The 26,087-nt window shown below is 41.8% G+C and overlaps 1 protein-coding gene across 1 annotated transcript in view; it reads left to right on the forward strand.

The window, feature by feature from the left end:
- The window catches only part of enpep (glutamyl aminopeptidase), a 64,743-nt gene that overhangs the window by 11,873 nt on the left and 26,783 nt on the right, over positions 1–26,087 (forward strand). The window contains exons 2-6 of the mRNA XM_043697755.2: positions 10,073–10,214; positions 10,682–10,813; positions 11,703–11,823; positions 23,759–23,913; positions 25,101–25,214. Of these exons, the coding sequence (XP_043553690.1) occupies positions 10,073–10,214; positions 10,682–10,813; positions 11,703–11,823; positions 23,759–23,913; positions 25,101–25,214 (664 nt within the window). The remainder of the gene's footprint in view (positions 1–10,072; positions 10,215–10,681; positions 10,814–11,702; positions 11,824–23,758; positions 23,914–25,100; positions 25,215–26,087) is intronic.

A 26,087-nucleotide genomic window follows, 5' to 3' on the forward strand; every position in this document is an offset into this window, starting at 1 on the left:
AAATTTTGGGTTAATTATCCACATGTAGTTGCTACTTTCTTTTTAGCTAATAAGATCCAGTTGTATAGGCAGATGTTAGGATCTCCTTGCTGAAGGTGAACTGGTTTGATGACCTCCTGTCTAAAAATAAATGAGGAAAACATTCTCCAGTTTCAAAACTCCCTTATATTAACCCCAGTTCCATTTTTTTCTGTTCACATAAAACATTTGCTGTACTTTAATGGAATTACCATATGTCAGGTAATAATAAAGTATAATATTTTATGGTAACATTCTAAATTTTTTGCATGGTACATGTCTCTTGGGAACATATATGGTCCTGATCACAATGAACTTGTGCAGTTTGTGTTTATACCTAGTTAAAAAATCAACAATAGGTGGCACTACAACCTAACAAAGTGTGTTCCTTTATTGAACAAATGATAAAGAACATAAAAGTTTACTGACATTTGTCATCTATAGGCCACCAATTAGTGGGACAATGTAGCAGAACAAATTTACAAGGAAATTCCAAAGAGGGACAAGAATGATGGTGGTGCTGAAGTATTTACTGTGGAAAAGGATATGGAAGATATAGACTATAGGGAAATAGATGGTGACATCTTGCAAAATGTCCAGATTACAGAGGAGGAAGTGCTGGATGTCTTGAAACGGTTAAAAGTGGATAAATCCCCAGGGCCTGATCAGGTGTACCCGAGAACTCTGTGGGAAACTAGAGAAGTGATTGCTGGGCCTCTTGCTGAGATATTTGTATCACCAATAGTTACAGGTGAGGTGCCGGAAGACTGGAGGTTGGCTAACGTGGTGCCACTGTTTAAGAAGGGTGGTAAAGACAAGCCAGGGAACTATAGACTGGTGAGCCTGATGTCGATGGTGGGCAAATTGTTGGAGGGAATCCTGAGGGACAGGATGTACATGTATTTGGAAAGGCATGGACGGATTAGGGATAGTCAACATGGCTTTGTGCGTGGGAAATCATGTTTCACAAACTTGATTGAGTTTTGTGAAGAAGTAACAAAGAAGGTTGATGAGGGCAGAGATGTGATCTATATAGACTTCAGTAAGGCATTCGACAAGGTTCCCCATGGGAGACTGATTAGCAAGGTTAGATCTAATGGAATACAGGGAGAACTAGCCATTTGGATACAGAACTGGCTCAAAGGTAGAAGACAGAGGGTGGTGGTGGAGGGTTGTTTTTCAGACTGGAGGCCTGTGACCAGTGGAGTGTCACAAGGATCGGTGCTGGGCCCTCTACTTTTTGTCATTTGCATAAATGATTTGGATGCGAGCTTAAGAGGTATAGTTACTAAGTTTGCAGATGACATAAAAATTGGAGGTGTAGTGGACAGCGAAGAGGATTACCTCAGATTACAACAGGATCTGGACCAGATGGGCCCATTGGCTGAGAAGTGGCAGATGGAGTTTAATTCAGATAAATGCGAGGTGCTGCATTTTGGGAAAACAAGTCTTAGCAGAACTTATACATTTTATGGTAAGGTGCTAGGGAATGTTGCTGAACAAAAAGACCTTGGAGTGCAGGTTCATAGCTCCTTGAAAGTGGAGTCACAGGTAGATAGGATAGTGAAAAAGGTGTTTGGTATGCTTTCCTTTATTGGTCAGAGTATTGAGTACAGGAGTTGGGAGGTCATGTTGTGGCTGTACAGGACATTGGTTAGGCCACTGTTGGAATATTGCGTACAATTCTGGTCTCTATCAGAAGGATGTTGTGAAACGTGAAATGGTTCAGAAAAGATTTACAAGGATGTTGCCTTGAGTCATAGAGAGAGGTTGAATAGGCTGAGGGCTGACCTTATAGAAGTTTATAAAATCTTGAGGAGCAGGGTGGGGGGAGTCCAAAACTAGAGGGCCTAGGTTTAGGGTGAGAGGGGAAAGATATAAAAGCAACCTAAGGGACAATGTTTTCACGCAGAGGGTGGTACGTGTATGGAATGAGATGCCAGAGGAAGTGGTGGAGGCTCGTACACTTGCAACATTTAAAAGATATCTGGATGGGTATATGTATAGGAAGGGTTTGGAGGGATATGGGCCAGGTGCTGGCATGTGAGGGTAAATTAGGTTGGGATATCTGGTCGACATGGACGAGTTGGGCCGAAGGGTCTGTTTCCACGCTGTACACATCTATGACTCTAAGTGTGGTGTAGTTATCCTGGTGTTCTGACTAAAATATGCAGGTATCCCCAAACCAAATCACTAACGTATAGGTTAATTGGGCACTTCTCTCTGCTGTTTTTGGGACCTTGTGTGGAAACCACTACATTTCTTTGCATTACAACTGTCAACTTTACTTCCATAATGGGTTCAATGAGTAGGAAATATTTTGCAATGCCCTGATGTCATGCAAGTATATCCATTGTTATTCTTTGCTCTTTCAATTTCTATTTGTATTAGCCACCCAAGGCTGCCTATACCAAAAGGCCTTATCAATGACAACAATCTTACAACTGTAACAAAATCAAGGTTGTCTGTTGAAGGACCAATTCCTTCCTTCACAGAAGTTAATTATATAGTCAAATGGTCACACAGTTCTTGAAGATAGGAATACGTTAATCATAACTGAACATTTAAATAAATAAACATTTGTAAATTTCAGTCATTCAGTATGATAGCAATGTAGAAATAAAAAAGCACTTTTTAAATCCTGCTGTATTGTTCACTTTTAAGCATTACTGCTTGAATTACTTTCATTGTGATATAACAGGTTTTATTCACATTTTTTTTATCAATGTTCATAGCTTCTGCCAAAAAAATATACTTTAATATTTATTGGGCTCCAGTAATAAATAAGAAATACAGGACTACATTGCTTTGCCAAATATCTCATTTCAACTTCTGTGAAACATGGATATTTTAATTGTTCATTTGCTTTATTTTAATAGAAAATTTTAATCAATTTTGTTGACCTCTTAAAATGTATAATCTTATGCTTTCAAAGGCCTTTTTTTTAGCCGAAGCACAAAATGTAAACGTTGGTGATAATTGATTAGATTGGGAAGGAACTCTGTTAAAGTTATTTCCTATCATCATTCCTGGAGTATAACAGCACCTAGATGTATTAACTTAGATTAGATTAGATTAGATTAGATTAGATTACTTACAGTGTGGAAACAGGCCCTTCGGCCCAACAAGTCCACACCGACCCGCCGAAGCGCAACCCACCCATACCCCTACCTTTACCCCTTTAACCTATCACTACGGGCAATTTAGCATGGCCAATTCACCTGACCCGCACATCTTTGGACTGTGGGAGGAAACCGGAGCACCCGGAGGAAACCCACGCAGACACGGGGAGAATGTGCAAACTCCACACAGTCAGTCGCCTGAGTCGGGAATTGAACCCGGGTCTACAGGCGCTGTGAGGCAGCAGTGCTAACCACTAGGCCACCGTGCCGCCCACTAACTTACTTCAGGATTTACCCTAAACATGTTTAGGGTAATAAAGAATGTTTAATAAAGCTGACCCCTGCATAAGAAATTGGAAACTATTAGTAACCCAAATAATATGGGTTAATATAAAATAATATGTAGAATAATGTGGTTTTAAACCCAAACATACTCCTTCATGGCTGTTTTTTCATAGAAATATGAAGTGTTTTTCTGTAACATTTCACTGATATTACATTAAGCACTGAAGTTATTGTATATGACTGTTTCCAAATATTAGGGCTTAATCTATTTGTTTGAAGCAATCTTTCACCTTTCCATGGGTAATCTTTGATTAAACTATTCTGTTTCCAAAATTACCTCCTTTTGACCTTGAGTAGCTTCCAATTGTATGTTTGTGCCTTTTTCTACCTGCATAATCTCACCCCAGTCTCAGCATGCCTGCTGCTGAATCGAGTACTTTAAACATGTTATAGAAATATAAGATGTCACTGCAGACACATAGCCCTTGACTATAAGGGATTCAGGGATAAAGTGAAGTTATTTGGTACATATATTTGTTATCATGAATCTTGTTTCGATCTGTATTGAACTTTGCTAGAGATGCATATAAATCTGTGAACTCACATAATCGTAAATCATACCATGTTACAGTGCAGTACAGGCCCTTCAGCCCTTGATGTTAAATGTGAAATTAATCTGATGGACATCTAACCTACACCAATCCATTATTATCCAATGCCCATTTAAATGCCCTTAACATCGGCGAGTCTACTACTGTTGCAGGCAGTCTGTTCCACACCTCTATTACTTTGTGAGTAAAGAAACTACCCCTGATGTATGTCCTAAATCTATCATCTAGTCATTAGAGAAGTACAGCACAGAAACAGACCCTTTGCTCCACCTCAATTTTACTGACCAGATATCCTAAACTGATCTAGTCCTGTTTGCCAACATTTGGCCCATATCCCTCTAAAACCTTTCTATTCATGTACCCATCCAGATGCCTTTTACATGTTAGAATTGTTCCAGCCTCCATCACTTCCTCTGGCAGCACATTCCATACACGCACCACCCTCTGCATGAAAACGTTTGCTTTATGGAAATGCCTCACATTTATCTAAATTACCTGCCATTCCTTGACCCATTGGGCCATCTGATCAAGGTCCTGTAGTATTCTGAGGTAACCTTCTTCACTGCCCACTATGCTACCAATTTTGGTGTCATCTGCAAACCTACTAGCCAAGCCTCCATTGTTCATATCGAAATTATTTATATGAATGATGAAAAGCAGTTGACTCAGTACCGATCCTTGAGACACACAGGCTCCAGTCTGAAAAATGTCCCTCTACCACTACCTGCTGTCTCCTACCTTCAAGTCAATTTTGTATCCAGTTGGCTAGCTCCCGCAGATTACATGTGATCTGACCTTACTAACCAGTCCATTACGTGGAATCTTTTTGAACATTTTGCTGAAGTCCATATAGACAATACTGATCATTCTGCCTTTATCAATCTTCTTTGTCACTTCAAAAACTCAATGAGGATAGTGAGACACGTTTTCCCACACAAAGCCATGTCAACTATCACTAATCAGTCCTTGCCTTTCTAAATGCATGTAAACCTGTCCCCCCGAATCCCCTCCAATAATGTGCCCACTACTGATGTCAGGCTCACTGGTCTGTAGTTCCCTGGCTTTTCCTTACCACCTTTTCTAAATAATGGCACCACATTAGCTAACCTCCAGTCTTCCAGTACCTCACCAGTGGCACACCTGCCTTGGGTGACAGTCTGTGTGGAGTTTGCACGTTCTCCACATACCTGCATGGGTTTTCTCCCACAAGCCGAAGATGTGAAGATTAGGTAGATTGGTTATGCTAAATTGCCCTGTATATTCCATGGATGTGCAGGAAAGGTGGGTTAGCCATGGGAAATGCAGGATTACGGGGATAGGAAAGGGATTTGGGTGGAATGCTCTTCGGAGGGCAGTTTAGACTCTATGGGCTGAATGACCTCTGTCTACACTGTAGGGATTCTGAATCTATATTGATATTTTCTACTTAAATGAAGACTTAATAATATATAAAACCATTTTCTACAAAAGCACATCATTAGTATTACCAGCAATAATTTCTAAATAGTCAACTCAAGTGTAAAGGATTAGCTTTCAAAATATTCTATCTTTATTACCTATTTTCCTATCCATCAGAAACCTGAATGAGACTGAGATTTCAACCCAAGATTTGATATAATTTGTTCTAGTGGAGCTGGGAAATGATGTTAGCCTTTCAAAATCATGTTGATGTTTGCACAATTACTCCAATCAGAATGCACAATTAAATCCTTCATCTTTACATAGTAAACATTATGTTTGGGTTTCATTCTTCCATCTCTCCCATACTCCTTTCTTTGGCAACAATAGGCTAGTGACCAAATGCAACATGGGAGACTTGCTAGTAATAACTGGAGAACAGACAGTTTCAAAACAATTTAAATATGCAATAAAAGAAGATGACGACTGATTTATTCTTGCTGCAAATATCTCTTTCATGTAACATTTGCAAATGTGTTTGGATTGCAGATTCATATTTGAGTTTCTCCATGAGGTTACCTTAGCATGTATGTATTAAAAATACTGTTATAAAATCTGAAGTGCTATGTTCACACTACTTGTATGGTGGGTAGTTTAAAATTTGGATTCAGACAAGTTAATTGGAACAATATCGTGTCAGCAATGAAAAACAGTATACTATCTTAGTGATTGCTGATACTCTTGTGTAGCCACCAACTCAAATGCAATTTTGAAATGTCAGCTTATATTCCAAACTAGTTTTGTGGATTTTGCTCTTGCACATAATAGGTGGAGCAGTGCAAAATGTGTAAAGATTAGAGTGGGGCTGGAAAAGTACAGCAGGTCAGGCAGCGTCTGAGGAACGGGAAAATCCTAATGAAGGGCTTTTGTCCAAAACGTTGATTTCCCTTCTCCTTGGATGCTGCCTGACCTGCTAAACATTTCCAGCGCCACTCTAATCTTTACTCTAATCTGTAGCATCTGCAGTACCCACTTTTGCCTAGTGTAAAATGTATAGCCAGTCTAGCTTGAAGCTGACACGTGAGTCAAGTTGAACGAGTCAAAAGTTCTGACGATAAGGAAAGCAGGTTCTTCCATGGGATGAAGGCAACAAAGTTGTTGCTGAAATCAAGAGAGATTCTGCCATGGAATGAATGGTTTGGTGGTTAAAGCATCAGATTCTTACCAACAATTGGAAAAATTGCTACTGAGTACTTCAGTCCAGACAGAAGTCTCAGGTGAGAGCTAGGAAATGTAGAGAAGATACCTCCACAAAGCGCTCTGCCTCTGTGAAATAACTTCTGGGCCATTACAGTCTAATCCTGGGTCATATCGGACCCATTCCCAGTCCTCCTGGGAAGTATCAGTAACAAGGTTTACATGAGAAAAGACCATCAACAACCTCTGTTATCATTTATAATTAATAATGAAAGTGGAGTGGCTAGAAGTAATTCTAGTGGGGCAAGCAAGAGAGATGTTAATTTGGGCAGAGGGGCAGCATTAGAATCTACTATCTGAATTTTCAGTCATTATCTATCACAAACTGCTTTTGTATCAGATGGTAATACCAAGTAAGAATTTTGCTCAAGGTATGCTGAAGGGGAAAAGTGAATCGCGTTGTGATACTAATTATTTATATTGATATGGTGCATAACAAAGCAGGGCGACAATCCGTGTTAAGCCTAATTTCATGCATGTTCCTGGCTCCAAGTTTCTGAAGGAGTCAGCATGCGCAAGACATGGGTCCAGTTCTGGTTGCAAAAGGTATGATTATTACACGCCCATTTTGCATATTCATGTAAGTCGATATCAGATAGTTTGAGTCAACCTGGACAAGAGAAAGACGACAGACTCTTCACCGGGGTGACTGACAGAAAAGAGAATAATTTGGACTTTCTGTAATAGGTGCTGACTAAAAGGTGAACTCCTGGCAGGGGATGCCAGAAACTGAGCAGCAATTGGCTTTGTGGAACCAATTTTGTTCTGTGATTGAGTACCATATATTATCAATGAAACAAACAAAATAAATAGCTGTAACGTAGGTTCCTGCCAAATAAGCATTAGATTCTTACCAACAATTGGAAAAGTATCTTGTTGCCACTTGGTTGCAATAATTGTATCCTATTTACCATTTGTTATTGCTTCCGAACAACCAGGTATAAGGAAGAAACTGCATTTTTTTTCAGGCACATGGTAGTTGTTTGTAGTGGTTGCTATCAGAGCAATTGGTCAACTGGATTTGTTTTTAAAGACTGTCTACAGTAGTGAATGTTTTTTCAGGCTTTATTTAGGGTTTGAGTTTTAAAATTAAAAAAATCAAATATTCAATATTTGATTTGCTTTATTGTAGTCATGTGTACCAAAGTACAGTGGAAAGCTTTGTTTGTGAGCAGTACAGGCAGATCATAGCAAGCAAGGATGTACACATCATATGGGCAGATAGGTTACACTGCACAGGAGGTGCATGAAGCAAGATCAACATTATTTGAAGTTAGAGAGTCCATTTATCTGTCTAATACCAGCAGGGAAGAAGCTGTTCTTGGACCTGTTGGTGCATGTTCAAGCTTCTGTACCTTCTGCCTGACGGAAGAGTTTGTAGGAGAGTATTACTAGGGTGGGAGGGGTCTTTGTTGTTGGCAGCTTTTCTGTGATAACCAAAAGTGTTAATCGATGTCTGGGCTGTGCACACAACCTTCTATAGTTTCTCATGGTCCTGGGCAGAGCATTTGTCATACCAGGCCATTATGCACCCAATTAGTATGCTTTCTGTGGTGCATCTGTAAAAATTGGTGAGGGTCCTTATGTACATACCGAATTTCCTAAGCTCCTTGAGGAAGAAGAGGCATTGTTATATCTTGTATGATGTATCGAAATGGAAAGTCCAGAACAGGTTATTGGTTATCATCACTCATAGGAACTTGAAGCTCTCAACCACCAGGAGAAAGTCAGGACTACAGATGCTGGAGATTAGAGACGAGAGTGTGGTGCTGGAAAAGCACAGCAGGTTAGGCAGCAGCCAAGGAGCAGGAGAATCAACATTACGGGCAAGAACCCTTCATCAGGAATGAGGCTTGTGAGCCAAGGGGGTAGAGAGGTAGAGAGATAAATGAGAGGAGGGTGGGGCTGGGGGAAAAGGTAGCTGAGAGTGTGATAGGTAGATGCAAGTTAGGGTAATGATAGGGTGGAGCAGATCGAAGGGAAGGAAGATGGATAGGTAAGACAGGTCATGAGGCTGATGCCAAGTTGGAAGGTTGGACCTGGGATAAGGTGGCTGGAGGGGAAATGAGGAAACTAGTGATGTCCACATTGATGTCGTATGGTTGGAGGGTCCCCAGGCAGAAGATGAGACATTCTTCCTCCTGGCGTCAGGTGGTTAGGGTTTGGTGATGGAGGAGGCCCAGGACCTGCATGTACTTGGCGGAGTGGGAGGGGGAGTTGAAGTGTTCAGCCATGGGGCAGTGGGGTTGGCTGGTGCGGGTGTGCCATGTTCTCTGATCTCAAGACCCCTTCTTAAAATGAAGCACAGGCACCACTGGAAGTTGAAGCTACGACCTCCTGTTTACTAGGCAAGCACTTTAACCAACTAAGCCTCTGTGTGATATTGGTTCTGCTTCTTTTCCTATACACAGATTTGCTACAACAGCAACTGAGTGACTTTCCCAACACCAAAATCACTGTGACTTTCTTTTTGTTTCATCTTCTAAACATTAACCACCATCCAGTTAAATACCCAATTAGATATTTACAAGCAAAACCCATTATTGTCATGTGAACTATGTAAAGTAAAGGGGAGGGGGAGGTGTTTGGAAGAGCAGGAAGGGATCAATTCAAAATGGAGGTGGCTGGGGGAACTAAAGCACTGTATCCCCCGCAGTGCCCATCTTTCTGTAAAGGCAGTGAGAGCACTGAGGGAAAGCACATGCTCCCTCTCGAAGGACACCCAGGCACATACGCAACCATGGAAGAGGGGCAGGCAGTCTACAGAGATGACTCTGTCCACATCCTGCTGCTTGGATCTGTTCATAGCTGAGATTCCCCGATCTGCCCACACTCCTCCGCACAAAATTCCCAAAGATCAGGAGTGTAGGGCTGAAGTGCAGCCAAAAATGCAGCAAATGATTTTTCAAATAACTAAAAACTGGGTCTGCGTTACACAAGGTTCAGGTGATGAGTTCCAGTTGGACCGCTGACTGTTACCAAGGAAGCTCATCCTCAATGAGTTCCACGGGGAGATCAGTGATTTCCATTAACATTATTATCACAGGCTACTTATCTTCTTGCTGATATTTACAGTTCGATCATCAAATACGTCAATTTAACTTGCCATTGGATGACAGATATTGAGTATAAAGTTCTATCCATATGCATATGTTTGGTGGGTGTTAGTCAAAACTGGAATTATTTACTTTAAAAGATGATAAATTTCACAAGAGAAGGTTTTGCCTTTTATGATGTGCAGCTTTGTTTGCCCCATTAGCTGTATTTTATTGTACAGCTACTGATCCAAAAATCTTTTCAGAAAGTATTTTTCAGGCTGGTTTTGTTTTTGACATTTCTGATTTTCCTTAAGTATCCATTTAAATTGTTGCTTTTCTAAAGGAGCATTGCAGCTACAGACCATGAACCAACAGATGCACGGAAATCTTTCCCATGTTTTGACGAACCGAACAAGAAAGCGACATACACCATCTCTATAATACATAACAATGCATATCAAGCACTTTCAAACATGCCAGTTGAGGTAATTATATGACAATTCAAAAATTAAATTGATGTAGCAATTGATAAAATCTATGAAAATGAATGTATGGGAAAATTGAGAGCATGTTTCTTCTTTTTCCACTGTCCCGCGGTTCAGTTTATAGATAATCTAGAATCTGCAGCCGGCCTTTGCTAAAATGGTTTTCTATTTAATGTACTTCAACCTTTTGAGCCCACTGTTCAGATATTGGGAAGTATCAAAAATGGAATGTTTCTGTAGTAACTTGTAAATCCCTAGATTGTCTCCTTGGGATAAGGGAAGGAAGCTTTAAATAATAATTAGTGTTATCTCTCTGTTTTATAATTTTCACACTTTAAATTGTGACATCAGTTATACATTGAGAGAAATATAAATATATTGTATTAGTACTATGGCAATTGTGAAGGCACTAAAACAAACCGAAGTACAGGTATGTTATGGTACATGGGAGTTTCTTTGTCTTCCAGAAAGTGGAATCCCTGGGTGATGGCCTGGTTAAAACCATATTTGCAAAATCTGTTCCAATGAGTACCTATTTGGTCTGTTTCGCAGTTCATCAGTTTGTGCCTGAAGAAAGGATGTCATCAAGAGGAGTACCTGTGAGTTGTTTAATATCTTGAGAACAAGATATGCCAAAGTAAATTTGATTATTTTGATGTTGCAAAACAATGAACTTGCCTTGTGCTCATAAGGTATATTGTTTCATGTGGTAATCATTGCAAGCTACTTAAAAGAAGAATGAGTAATTGATAGTGCAACTGACAGAAGTGAATTGCAATGACAGTGGAGGTAACTTCGACTTTGTGCAATCATGTGAAATGGACAGTCCTGCTCCAGAACAAAATTGTGCCCACTATGTTGCTTGGTCAGAATCACCAATTGGTTCAGTGCCATAAAAACTTGATCTGTGATGTTTCAACAGAATTCACTCTCACTGAGACACCAATATAGATGTTAACTTTATTAAAGCTGCTAGGTGCAATAATAATATGCAGAGTTTAGCCAGACACAACAACACAAAATCTGGACAAACTTTTGATAATCTTGACTTAGCTGGTTTTAGCAGCTGGGACCCCTGACATTAGTGTTTGCACACCAGCTCAGGTTACTGCTCCTGGTTACTGTTTGGAGATTGGGGAAATGTACAGGAGTTTGTATGTTTCAAGGTGACCAGATCGGGTTCAGCTGGAATATTTCTATAGTCGACTAATCTTTTATACAATCTGGTTTATCAATTTCTCTGAGGAGTGACAAAATGGCACCTGGGAAGCCTTGGTTCAAGAGAGAAGCTTCAGGAGAGGAAGGGAAAAAGTGAAGACTTAAAACATAATAGACCTCATTGCATGCCTGAGATTAGATTGCTATCAGAGAAGGGAACATGACTACATTGAAGTAATAAGGACACAAAGATTTTCTTAGAGAATCAAGTGAATTTAGAAACATTTATTTATTTGCTTAAGTTTACATTTTTGTATATTTATCTTTCAGCTGAGAATTTATGTTCAGCCTGAACAGAACAAAACAGCAGTTTACGCAGCAGATACAATGAAAAATATATTTGACTACTTTGAGCAATATTTTAACATGAGTTACTCACTTCCTAAATTAGGTACTGTTCCTATCTGTTTCTTTCTTGTATATCACAAATGTATATTGCAACATGATAAAAAAACAAAATGTAATGATTGATCTGTTGTTTTTGTCAGTAATTTATCAACCACACTCATTGTGAATTTGGATTATCTTTTCATCCATCCCCATATAACTTTTTATTTAATTTACATATATCTATTATTCCTCTGAATGGGAGAAGGAAGTGGTGGAAGGAGGACTCTCAGATTAATTAAGCTGCATTTTCTGTAGCCATCAATCTTACCCAATAAGTAAATTGTAATGTGTGCATCCAGGGATGAAGAATTTTAGCTATGATGATAGATTGAAGAAGTTTGGGACTTCTTATTTTCCTTGAGATTTTCCTAATGGTTTTCAAAATCAGGAGTGGGCTGGACTGCAGGAAGAAGCTATTCCTGCTCATGAAAGAAAAAAAGAACGAGAGAACACAGATTTAAAGTGATGCACAAATGAAGCAAGGATGATGTGAGAAAAAGCATTTTTCACGCAGCAAGTAGTTAGGGTATGGAATGTACTGCCTGGAAGTGTAATGGAGACCAGTTCAGTTGACACATTCAAATGGCATTTGGATAGTAGTGATGTGCGAGGACATGGGGGAAAAAGCAGGAAATTGGCACTAGGTGATAGAATTGGTGCAGGTAGGATGGGCCAAATGTACTCCTTCTGTGCCAAAACAACTTTTGTGATGCGATTTTATCACTGGTGGGGAAGTTGGGAGACTGCTGCCCACCAGAAACCCAATTGAACCATTTGCGTAGCAAATTGCCTTTGAAGGCATTTTGCCTCTGTCTGAGTGAGGACAAAGGAAGGGGGAATGCCATCCTACAAGGAGACCAACAAAAAAAACTTTCTAAACTTTATGTGTGCTCTGGTGGGTCTGGGATTCTGCTTTCTGGGCATCTTCATGGGCAATTTTAGCATGACCAATCCACCCAACTCCTCTTTCTTCCCCCCATCCCACACCACTCCTCCATCCTGACCAAGCAAACCTGTGGCATAGGCTAATCCCAGGTCGATACGCTACTGGTGTAGTATGGTTTTGTCCTATCTCCCAGTCACTGAGGCCCAATGGTCTGGCATCCTGTCCATTTCCTTCCCACTGCCAGGAGACCTGTGTACTGCAGCTCCTTCTTATTTTATCTGCTTCCAACCTCACCTTTGTTGCCTCCAGTTTGGAGTTGGCAATATTAAATCTACAGTCTGAATGACGTAACTGAATTTATCTGTTAAAGTGCTTCAGCCAGCCAGTCAGTCACTGGATTAAATGGTCATTAATCAATCAAAGTTGCTCGTCACTCTCCATTGTCTCTCAGTGAGAAGTGCCTTTGTGTGTTAAAATTTCTTAGACTTGACAATAGTATTTGGTTGCAAATAACTTTGCAGCATTAGTTACAAATATATTGAGTTCAATTGAGTCTTGACATGCTCAGTATTTGAAGTAATATTTATCCAGAATAACAATGTTTACTCATTTCATTTTGGGCAGAAAATGTAACGTTTATTAATTGGGATGATACCGTGGTGATCACTGCTACCTCGCACTACTAGGGATCCAGGAGCGCTTCCACCCTCAGGCGACTGTCTGTGTGGAGTTTGCACATTCTCCTGGTGTCTGCGTGGGTTTCCTCCCGGTGCTCCAGTTTCCTCCCACAGTCCAAAGATGTGCAGGTTAGGTGGATTGGCCATGCAAAATTGTCCATAATGTCCAGGGATGTGCGGGCGAGCTGGATTATAGATAGGAAATGCAGGGTTACAGGGATACAGTGGGTCTGGTGGGATGCTCTTCGGAGGGGTGGTGTGGACTCGATGGGCCAGACGGGCTGCTTCCACACTGCAGGGTTTCTATGAATTTCAATGAATTTTTTTAATACTTGCCTCTTTGCACTGTATTAGAAAATCTAAGATCTTTGTACAGTTTTAATCATTCAAAGTAATCTTTTAAAAGGAATTGCTTTTCAGTTTCATAAATGATCAAATATCACAAATATATTTAGTAAGAACCAAATTATATGATGCTCACCAGAGGTGAATGCCACACAGACACTCAAACACAGATTGTCCTCAGTTGCAGTGGCTTTTGTCATCATTAGCTAATCGAGGAATAGGTGTAATTTGGTTTATTTCATGAAACAATGTCTATCGCCAACAAGGAAGGCATAACTTAAATATGGATTTGGGTCCAGGGTATTAATTTCTTAATATTCAAGTGAGCAGGACATCTAATTGTTATGTTATTTTCAGTAACTTGGAGATGGTGAGGACTGCAGATGCTGGAAAGTCAGAATTGATAAAGTGCAGAGCTGGTAAAAGCATAGCAAGTGAAGCAGCATCAGGAGCAGGGAAAGTCATGAAAGGTTCCAAACTGAAACGTCGACTGTCCTGCTCCTCTGATGCTGCTTGACCTGTTGTGCTTTTTCTAGCTCTCTAAGTTATTGACAATGTTATTTTAATTCCTGCCAACTTCAATCTTCCAAAAGGTATCTACATGTTAAATTAATACTTAAACTATTTAAAACAGGTGAGAAATCGGGCTCATACATTCCTGTGGAGCTCCAAAATAGCATTTGGGCTTGCATGGGCATAAAGGACAAAATATGCCATACACCTTATTGGTCCGGGGGCTGCTATTCGTAGCGCAGGTCTGCCATATGTTTACAGACCAAGGCAGTTCATGCTGTTGATTTGACACAACCAGTGCCTTTGGGTCCCAACTAATGCCCTCTCTTAATTGTCTCTCTTTATCTGACAGCTGCTGAATGCAATTTCATGGCAACAGTAAGAACCAGCACCTCTCCCCCCCCCCCCCCCCCCCCCCCCCCCACCCTCACAAACACAACTCACCTAACTCATCTACCAGTGTAGAGAGATACACAGAATAAGGCCCTTTAGCCTATCAAATCTGCACCAAATTAAAATAGACACCTCACTACTTTAATTCCATTTTCCAGCATGTGGCCCTGCTTATGGGATCAACTGCTTAGAGGAAAATAAATTTGCCAAATCAAATGTACCAATGAGGTTATGCCAAATTCAATACAAAATGCAACTTTTCACCCCAGTGCCTGTTTTGTACGTGCCATTACTTGTCCTAGTGCTACAATGGAGTACCAATGGCAGCAGCATCATTGGTTAGGAGGCTGTTGACTTTCTTTGAAGGAGTCCACAGATGATCCTGGGCAATTACCAAAACAACCTGGACTCGTGGCCCAGCTTCAGTTCATACCCATGAATGTGCAGTGTGTGCTGACCAATGGACTGTGGCTAGGGCTCAGGGTATTGGTGGGAGCAGGGTGAGGGGGTTTGGCAAGGAGATTTGTGTGAGAGGACGTAATCTTTGTATGTCATGATTTGGCCCATATCACATTGTCTGACATTTCCATGTTGTAAGGATGGGCTGTAGGCTTGACACACAGTTTGATGCCATGATATTGCAGGACCTCGCCTTGCTCTTTAGCATTCTGTGCAGCTTTTTTGGAATGCTCCCAATGTGTCAGATATTTTGTTGTGAACATCTGTTTACTGGGATAAGTCTACAGCCAGGCCTTCTCAACACCATATCATCCAAAGTCATCTGCAGTCCCCTCCACTGATGTCAACAGCCCATGTATAACCATGTTTTCCAGTGATTGGCATCGTTACTATCCCCATCTACTGCTCTGGCCACACCACAACTGTCTCAAGTTTATCCTTAAGACCGTTGCTCTCAACTTTTTTAAGTCGAGATATCCCTATCTGGTTGTGTGTCACATACTCCTGGAGGAGAAAGAGAAGGGTCTCGTAAGTGTAGCACCTTCTATTTGGCTGCTTGGATATTATGGTTTATTTCTGAAGCTATATGTGCAAGCTGAGAGATATAGGTGTGACAGTAAGCTGAAACATATGAATGTTTAGCTATGAAACCTGATTGGTAGAAGTTGTTAAAAGGTGAAAATTGGAGATGTAATTTGAGCAGTGTCTGTGACCAGTCATTCAGTTGGCAGAATGTGGTTTTGAAAGTTACATTTGCTGACTTTGACCACTCTTGTGAGGTCATTGAATATTTTCTGAGTCTGAATTCAGTGGTCAAAGATTGACTCCAATTGACCTCTCTTGCTATCTGCTCCCACTGCCTTCTGACCTTGTGCTGGAGGAACTCCTTCTTCCTGTGGATTAATAGAATCTCCATCAAAACTGGATTTTTTAAAAAAAGGAATTTAAATTTCCCATTCTCAAATTAAATAGATATTTCATAATTTAAAATAAATTTTTTACTATGATTTAGGGGAGGTGATACCCCAATGGTATTATCGCTAGATGATTCATCCAGAAGCTCAGCTAATGTTCAGGACACCCAGACTCAAAACCTGCCACAGCAGATGTTGGAATTTGAATTCAATTTTTAAAAATCTGGAATAAAGAATCCAATGATGGCCATGAACCTATTGTCGGTTGTAAGAAAAACCCAACCGGCTCCCTAATGACCTTCAGAGATGGAAATCTGCCAACCTGACCTGTTCCAGCCTAAATGTGACTTCAGACCCACAGCAATGTGGTTAACTCTCAAACTCTGAAATGGCCTAGAAAGCCATACAATTGTATCAATCGCTATGAAGTTTCAACAAAGAAATGAAACTTGATGGACCACCTTGCATCGACCTAACCCCTGGAAAAGACAACACAGAAACAGCCTTGTTGACCCTGAAAAGTTCTCCTTATTAGCATCCACTGGCTAGTGCAAAAATTGAGAGCTTTCTTACAAGCTAAGCAAACAAGTGTGTGACATAGTCATACTTCGGGAATCCTATCTCCCAAAAATGTTCCAGATACCAACACTACCATCCCTGGGTATGTCACACTGGTAGGGTAGACCCTGCAATGGTGACAGTGCAGTGGTAGTTAAACTTGGAGCGAGTTGACTCTGGATCCCATGAATTCTCATGGCTTCAGGTTAAACATGGGTAAGGAATTCCTGCTGCTGATTACCACATACCATCCTCTTTCGGTTGATGAATCTGTACTCCTCCATGTTGAACAACACTTGGAGGAAGCACAGAGGCTGGCAAGGGCACAGAATATATTCTGGGTGGGGGATTTCAACGTCCACTACCAAGAGTGGCTCGGCAGAGGTATTACTGATTGAGCTGGTTGGGTCCTAAAAGACATTGCTGCTAGCCTGGGTTTGTGGCAGGTGGTGAGGGAACCCACAAGAGGGAAAACATACTTTACCTCATCCTTACCAATTTGCTAGCTCTAGATGCATTTGATCATGACATTATCAGCAAGACCAAGCACCATACAGTCCTTGTGTTGAGTTAAAAATCACACAACACCAGGTTATAGTCCAACAGGTTTATTCGGAAGCACTAGCTTTCGGAGAGCTGCTCCTTCATCAAGTGGTTGTGGAGTATAAGATTGTAAGACACAGAATTTATAGCAAAAGTTTACAATGTGATGTAACTGAAATTATGTATTGAAAAAGACCTTGATTGTTTGTTACACCCCAGTCCAACACTGGCATCTCCAAATCATGACTTGTGTTATGAGGCACTGTCACTGTGCTAAATGGGACAGATTTGGAAAGGATGTAACAACTCAACTGGGCACCGTGGACCATCAACACCAGCAGAATTATACTTCAGCACACTCTGCAACCTCATGGCCCAGCAAATCCCTCACTCAACCATTACCATTAAGCTAGGGGATCAACCCTGGTTCAATAGATAGGGCAGGAGGCATGCTAGGAGCAGTACCAGGCTTCTCTGAAGATAAAGTGTCAACCTGGTGAAGCCACCAAACAGGATTACTTGCATGCCAAACAGCATAAGCAACAAATGATAGACAGATCTAAGTCATCACAAAACCAACAGATCATACCGAAGTTCTGCAGTCCGGCCACATCCAATCAAGACGGTGGTGGACAATTAAACAACTCATTGGAGGAGAAGGCTCCACAAATATCCCCATCCTCAATGATGGAAGAGCCCAGCATATCAGTGCAAAAGATAAAGCTGAAGCTTTCGTAGGAATCTTTAGCCAGAAGTGCCGAGTGGATAATCTATCTCCCAGCCTCCTCCAGTGATCCCCAGACTTGTGAATACCAGTCTTCAGCCAATTTGATGCACTCCACGTGATTTCAAGAAATGGTTGGAGGCACAGGATGCTGCAAAGGCAATGGGCTTGACAACATTTCAGCAATAGTACTGGATACTCATACTCTCGAACTTGCCACTCCATTAGCCAAGCTGTTCTAGTACAGTTACAACACTGACCAATAATGTGGAAAATTGCTCCGGGCTGCCCTGTGCACAAGAAGCAGGACGCATCCAATGTGGCTAATGACCCCTTCAGCCAATCAGTCTACTCTCAATCATCATACAGTGATGGAAGTTCTCATCAACAGTGCTATCAAGCAACGCCCAGTTTGGGTTCCGCAGGAATCACTCAGCTCCTGTTCGCATTACAGCCTTGAATCAAAAAAGCTCTGAATTCCAGAGGTGAACTGAGACATCCAGGCAACATTTCATGATTGTGGTATCAAGGAGCCCAAGTAAAACTAGAATCACTGAGTATCGGGGGCAAACTCTGCTGGTTAGAGTCATTGGAAGATGGTTATGGTTATTGGAGGTCACCCATTCCAGCTCCAGGACATGTCTGCAGGAGTTTCTCAGGATAGTGTCTGAGGCCCAACCATCTTCAGCTGCTTCATCAATGACCTTCACTCCATCATGAGATCAGAAGTGGGGATGTTCACTAATGATTGCACAATGTTCGGCACCATTCTTGACTCCTCAGGCACTAAAGCAGTCCATGTTCAAATGCAACAAGAGGTGAATAATTATCTAGGCCTAGGCTGACAAGTGACAAGTATCATTCGCACCACATAAATGCCAGGCTATATCCATCACCAATAAGAGACAATCTAATCCTTTACGTTCAATGTGGTTACTTCGCTGAATCCCCCACTATCAACATCCTTTGGTCACCATTGACCAGAAATAGTAGACTCTCCAAATAAACACTGGCAACAAGAGCAGGTTAAAGGCTAAGAATACTATGGTGAGTAACTCCCCAAAGCCTGTCCATCATCAACAATGTACAAGTCAGGAGTGTGATGGAATGCTCCCCACTTGCCCAACAACAGCTCCAACAACACTCAAGAAGCTTAGAGGATAAAGCAGCCCATTTGATTGGCATAACATCTAAAGCATCCACACTCTCTGCAAATGATGCCTTATGTCAGCAGTGTGTGATATCTACAAGATACAATGCAGAAATTCATCAACTATCCTTAGATAGCACCTTCCAAACCCACAGTCACTTCTATCTAGATGGGCAAGGGCAGCAGATACATGGGAACACCACTACTTGCAAGTTTCCCTCCAAGCCACTCATCATGCTGACTTGGGTCAAAATCATGGAACTCCCTCCATAAGGGCATTGTGGGTCTTGGACTGGACATGGACTGCAACAGTTCAAGAAGGCAGCACACCACTATTTCATCAAGGGCAACCAGGAATGGGTAATAAATGCTGGCCAGCCAGTAATGCCTTCATCCCATGAACAAAAGAATTAAAAGAAATCAGCAAAACGATCATTGCTAACTTAACACTTTATCTCTTAAGGAGAAAGTGAGGTCTGCAGATGCTGGAGATCAAAGTTGAAACTTTATTGCTGGAACAGCACAGCAGGTCAGGCAGCATCCAGGGAACAGGAGATTCGACGTTTCGGGCACAGGCCCTTCTTCAGGAATGAGCAGAGAGTGTTCAGCAGGAGAAGATAAAAGGTAGGGAGGAGGGACTTGGAGGAGGGGCGTTGGAAATGTGATAGGTGGAAAGAGGTCAAGGTGAGGGTGATAGGTCGGAGTAGGATGGAGGCGGAGAGGTCAAGAAGAAGACTGCAGGTCAGGAAGGCGGTGCCGGGCTGGAGGGATTCGGCTGAGACAAGGTGGGGGGAGGGGGGATGAAGAAACTGGTGAAGTCCAAGTTCATCCCCTGTGGTTGGAGGGTTCCCAGTCGGAAGATAAGACGCTCCTCCTCCGACCGTCGCGTTGTTGTGGTTTGGCGGTGGATGAGTCCAATGACCTGCATATCCTCGGTGGAGTGGGAGGGGGAGTTGAAATGCTGTGCTACAGGGTGGTTGGGTTGGTTCATCCGGGTGGCCCAGAGGTGCTCTCTGAATCGCTCCGCAAGTAGGCGGCCTGTCTCCCCAATATAGAGGAGGCCACACCGGCTGCAGCGGATGCAGTAGATGATGTGGGTGGAGGTGCAGGTGAATCTGTGGCGGATATGGAAGTTTCCTTTGGGGCCTTGGAGAGAAGTGAGGGGGGAGGTGTGGGCGCAAGTGTTGCACCTCCTGCGGTTGCGCGGGAAGGTGCCGGGAGTGGAGGTTGGGTCGGTGGGGGGTGTGGATCTGACAAGGGAGTCGCGGAGGGAGTGGTCTCTACGGAAAGCTGATAGGGGAGGGGAGGGAAATATATCCTTGGTGCTGGGGTCTGTTTGGAGGTGGCGGAAGTGACGGCGGATGATGCGCTGTACATGGAGATTGGTGGGGTGGTAGGTGAGGACCAGTGGGGTTCTGTCCTGGTGGCGGTTGGAGGGGCGGGGCTCAAGGGCGGAGGAGCAGGAAGTGGAGGAGATGCGGTGGAGGGCACCGTCGACCACGTCGGGGGGGGGAAATTGCGGTCCTTGAAGAAGGAGGCCATCTGGGTTGTACGTATTTTGAACTGGTCCTCCTGGGAGCAGATGCGGCGGAGACGAAGGAATTGGGAGAATGGGATGGCGTTTTTACAGGGGGCAGGATGGGAGGAGGTGTAGTCCAGGTAGCTGTGGGAGTCGGTTGGTTTGTAGTAGATGTCCGTGTTGATTCGGTCGCCTGAGATAGAAACAGAAAGGTCTAGGAAGGGGAGGGAGGAGTCCGAGACTGTCCAGGTGAATTTGAGGTCGGGGTGGAAGGTGTTAGTGTAGTGGATAAACTGTTCAACCTCCTCGTGGGAGCACGAGGTAGCGCCGATACAGTCATCTATGTAGCGAAGGAAAAGATGGGGGGTGGGGCCAGTGTAGTTGCGGAAGATGGATTGTTCCACATACCCTACGAAGAGGCAGGCATAGCTGGGGCCCATGCGGGTGCCCATGGCTACTCCTTTTGTTTGGAGAACGTGGGAGGATTGGAAAGAAAAGTTGTTCAGGGTGAGGACCAGTTCGGTCAGTCGAAGGAGGGTGTCGGTGGAAGGGTACTGGGTGGTACAGCGGGAAAGGAAGAAGCGGAGTGCTTTGAGTCCTTCGTGATGGGGGATGGAGATGTACAGGGACTGGATGTCCATGGTGAAGATGAGGCGTTGGGGACCGGGGAAGCGGAAATCCTGGAGGAGGTGGAGGGCGTGGGTGGTGTCACGAACGTAGGTGGGGAGTTCTTGGACTAATGGGGACTTTATCTCTTAAGCATTCTTACTAGAAACCGCCATTCCAAACACCACACTCATCATTCTACTTCTAATTTCAACTGAGAACCTTTTTCTACATTATTTTAATGAGGAGTTATGCAGTTCTTCTGAAAATAATACACATCACAGTCTCAAAAGAATCAATCTGATTCTCCGCAGTTTCCTTTCTGGTAATTCCAATATGTCTCTATGTGACAATTCCATCTCTGCTCTCTTCTACTGGTTTTACCAGGTAGACCTCACAGTCCTTAATTCATCATGAGATTGGATATTTTATTCGACCAGGCATACCACTAGTGATCCCTGTGCAGTATCCCATAGAAATATTGCTAGTGCTTCCAAATTTGCCAATGATACAAAATTCAGTGGAGACATAAGTTCAAAGGAGGATACAAAGAGATTTCATAAGGACCTGGACAGGTTAAGTGTATGAGCTAGAAAATTTCAATGTGAATGAGCGTGAAGATTTCCAGTTTGATAGAGAAAAAGAAAACAGGATATTTTTAAACGCTGAGGGGTTGGGAAGTTTGGGTGTTCATAGAGACCCAGACGTTGTTCACGAGTCATTAAGAGTTAACATATGAGTGAAGCCCATAATTCAGAATGCAAATAGTATGTCAGTGTTAAATGCAAGGATATTGAGACTCGGAGTGAAGATGTCATGTTGCAGTCGTCTAGGGCCTTGGAGTATTGTGTACAGTTTTTATAAAGGGAGTGCAATGGCGGTTCACCAAACTAATCCTGGGGATGGTGGGATTGTCTTAAGTGCAGAGATATGAGAGACTGTGTCTGCATTCTAAAGAGTTCTGAAGAATGAGGTGATCTCACTGAAATCTGCAAACATTTCACAGGATGTGGTAAGATATTTCCCTGGCTGATAAGTCTAAAAACAGGAGATATCATCCCAGGATGAAGGAAAGGCCATTAAGACTGAGATGAGGAGGAAGTTCTTCACTGTGTTAACTGTTTGGAATTTTCTCTCTCCAATGACTTTTGGTGATCACTGAGCATGTTCATAACAGTAACCAATTGAATTGTGGAGACCAATGACATCATGGGATACAAAGTAAAAACAAAATACTGCAGATGCTGGAGACCTGATATACAACAGCAAATGCTGGAGAAGCACAATCACATTGCACTCAGAGACAATTCTGTTTGTTTCACTGCAGGTTCTGCAGACCACCTGAGGTTCTTTTTCGATATCAGCCTCATAATGGGGTCTGAAAATATTACTGCAGGGAGTTGCAAGATGGCTATAGGAAGAACAAGGTCAACTTGTAACATTAGGCATACTCCACATTGCCAATTTAATGTCGGTCATTTAAATTTATGAATCACTTTAATACCAAAACAGTTCCCGGCTGATCTAGCTGAGCAGTCCTTGATAACTCTAGTTCAGTAAAGAAAGGTCATAGGACACTCTCCTTTTCTTTTTAATATCTGATGTATTGTCCACTAACATCTTCACTTCTTAGCCAAACTCTGCTGCCTCAAGCACGCAGCTGATTGTGCGACCTTACAAAAGTTGAGAGCATATATGAGAATCAATGGTCATGTTCTGGTTGTACAGGATATTGAAATTTGGTCTCCCTCCTATAGGAAGGATGTTGTGAAACTTGACAGGGTTCAGAAAAGATTTACAAGCATGTTGCCAGGAATGGCAAGTTTGAGCTACAGGAAGATGCTGAATAGACTGGGGCTGTTTTCCCTGGAGCATTGGAAGCTGAGGGGTGACTTTATCAAAGTTTATGAAATCATAAGGGACATGGATAATGTGAATAACCAAGTTCTTTTCTGGGGGAACCCAGAGCTAGCGGGCATAGGTTTAAGGTGAGAGTGGAAAGATTGAAAAGGTACCTAAGGGGCAACTTTTTCTGGCAGAGGGTGGTGCGTGTATGGAATGAGCTGCCCGAGGAAGTGGTGGTAGCTGGTACAATTACAATATTTAAAAGGCATTTGGATGGGTATAAAAACAAGAAGGGTTTAGAGGGATATGGGCCAAGTGCTGGCAAATGAAACTAGATTAATTTAGGATATCTGGTCGGCATGGACTGAAGAGTCTGTTTCCATGCTGTATAACTCTATAACTCAATGACTCCTTGAATGCAACTGCTCAGCCTGAGACAATTAAGTCTCCTTCATTTGTAGGATAAATGTCATAATTTGTTTCCTCTATCTCAGTGTTTTTAGAAAGGCTTTGAAATATACAGGAATCAATGCATTAACCAGATTCGCTTCAGTAAATCAGTCATAAAAATTAGTATTTAATATTATTTACACAATAAATATCTGCCATCTAATCATTAAATGCTACTTTTTTATGACTGTGTTTTATAGCATATGACAATCTGCAAATGATAGAAGAATACTGGAGCAGTCAACTGCAGGCAGTCTTGTGGTTATTTACTCAGTGATTCTGAAAGATTAACATGAGCACACTGTTTGTATTTCTGTCAAATGAATCTTATTGATGCTGTTGGCTACATTGCAGATATGATTGCCATCCCAGACTTTGGTACCGGTGCAATGGAAAACTGGGGACTGATCACCTACAGAGAGACTAACTTGCTGTTTGATAAAAAAGAATCTTCCTCCTACAATAAGCAACGTGTCGCTTCAGTTATTGCCCATGAACTTGTTCACCAGGTACTGTAAGAATGCAACATTAAGTGCTCAGAAATGCCAGTTTGTTTTTTATTGACTTTAGGTTGAGCTGCAGATAATGAAACTTGTGCTCAATCTTAATTATCTCTCTAGCTTCCTATTGTTTTATCCAGCGATGAATTGGAAGTTGCTATGTTTCAACTAAACAGAATTTAAGGGATTAGAAATAGTGACATTCATAGGATTTTAATAGAGATTATAAAAAGCAAGAAAAAGACAGAAGGATCTAACTAAATAAATACTTGTTGGATTAAAAATATCACAGAGTCATAGAGATATACAGCACAGAAACAGACATTTCTGTCCAACTTGTCCATGCCAACCAAATATATTAAATTAATGAAGTCCCATTTGCCAGCGTTTGGTCCATGTCCCTCTAGACCCTTTCTATTCATATACACATCCCGCTTTCTTTTAAATGTTGTAATTGTACTGACCTCCACCACTTCCTCTGGCAGCTCATTCCATATATTTGTGAACAGGTTGCCACTTAGGTCCCTTTTAAATCTTTTCCCTCTCACCTTAAATCTATGCCCTCTAGGTTTGGACTCACCCCACCCTGGGGAACAGATCTTGGCTATTCACCTTATCCATGCCTCATGATTTCATAAATTTCTCTTGACTAATGTGCCGCCATGTCATCCACAAATATTTCTTTTTGAGTCCACATTTCATGAGGTTGAATAGTAGAAATGTGTTTCTGTGCTAAAAAAAATGCAAGTTATCTCAAATGGCAAAGGGGCCTTTTACAATTTTAATCTATCTTAATTTGAAGGCCATCCATTAACATGTGTAAATCTAAATTCTTGTGAATGTTTAGAATATGCACAAATATCTGGTTTCTGTCAAAACTATATTGCAGATATTCATTGCTTCCAAAAGCAATGGGGATGAATAAAAAGGACAAAGTAAACCTATTTAGTTGTATATTAGGAACCTTAGTTATGAATTCTAAGTTGAACTTTGATTGCAGGCCATCCAGGTTTTCCATGTGGAAATTCCATAAAATCATCAGTTGCAGGAAGGTGAGGTTGAAATCATACATGTAATTGGCAAAACACTCAGGAGGTTTGCTTCCAGATGTTTCACTTAGTTACCTTTTTAATTGATGTCAAGTGCCTTAAAATCAACGGTAATTAGTGTACAATGAACATTGTTTCTACTTGTAGTGGTTTGGAAATATTGTGACTATGGATTGGTGGGATGACTTATGGCTGAATGAAGGATTTGCCAGTTTCTTTGAGAACATTGGAGTAAATGCCACTGAACCTGATTGGTTAATGGTAAGTAAATTTTCCACATTGTTCCTGAACAGACCTCAAAATATATGGAATTGGCAGATCAATCTGGCAGTGAAATCACCCCAAGTGTATCCACTTATACAGGTGACCAAGGCAAGAAAAGTCACCCCCATAAATAGAATGGAAAGAAATGGAAGAAACTTGGGTTCATGGTGACCTTATCAGCAGCAAGTGTGGGAGAGAACCAGCCAGTGATTGGATGAACATCGTGCATGGCAGCATTTACCAAGGCCAATGGAAGTAGGGATGGGATGGGAACTGAGGCTGATAGACAGCAGACAGGATTAGAGGTCTAGGTATAGAGAAGTGGGGCAGAGAGCCTGATTGACAAGGCTGAGAACTAGGGAGGAAGTGTATATTCAAGTAGGAGAGAGGAAATTCTTTTGAGGGGGAGATGAGGGTTTAGAGAGGGTCTACAATGGGGAAGAGGAGCTGAAATAGGAGAGAAGGTCAGCAAATGGCGGAAAGAATCTGATTCAGGCATTAGAAGGGTGCAAAAGCAAGAAATGCCCATCTCAACTTGGAACAGGAAGACTGAAGTAATAGATTCCTTGCAAGTTAATATGGAGTCTGTAGAAATTTAGGAACTGCTATATGGATTAGGGTTGGTGGGGAGAGGAATGCATTGGATAAAATTGTAATGACAGCCATGTCTAATTTCATGTAGAACAAATATATTCTTAAAGATTTGCATTTGTGCTGCCACATCTCAAAGTGCCTCACAAGTTAAAACTGGGGTCATTTGCATGTTTGATTGTTGTTAGACAAACTCACAAATGTTTATCTGAGACCTCATCAATTTGGGGTGGGTTTTTTTGTGTATAGAAGTGGGTCAACTTGTCTTTTACAAAAACA

Source organism: Chiloscyllium plagiosum, unplaced genomic scaffold (assembly GCF_037043375.1).
Source record: "Chiloscyllium plagiosum isolate Xiang-an unplaced genomic scaffold, Cpla_swu_hap1 HiC_scaffold_1, whole genome shotgun sequence".
NCBI lineage: Eukaryota > Metazoa > Chordata > Chondrichthyes > Orectolobiformes > Hemiscylliidae > Chiloscyllium > Chiloscyllium plagiosum.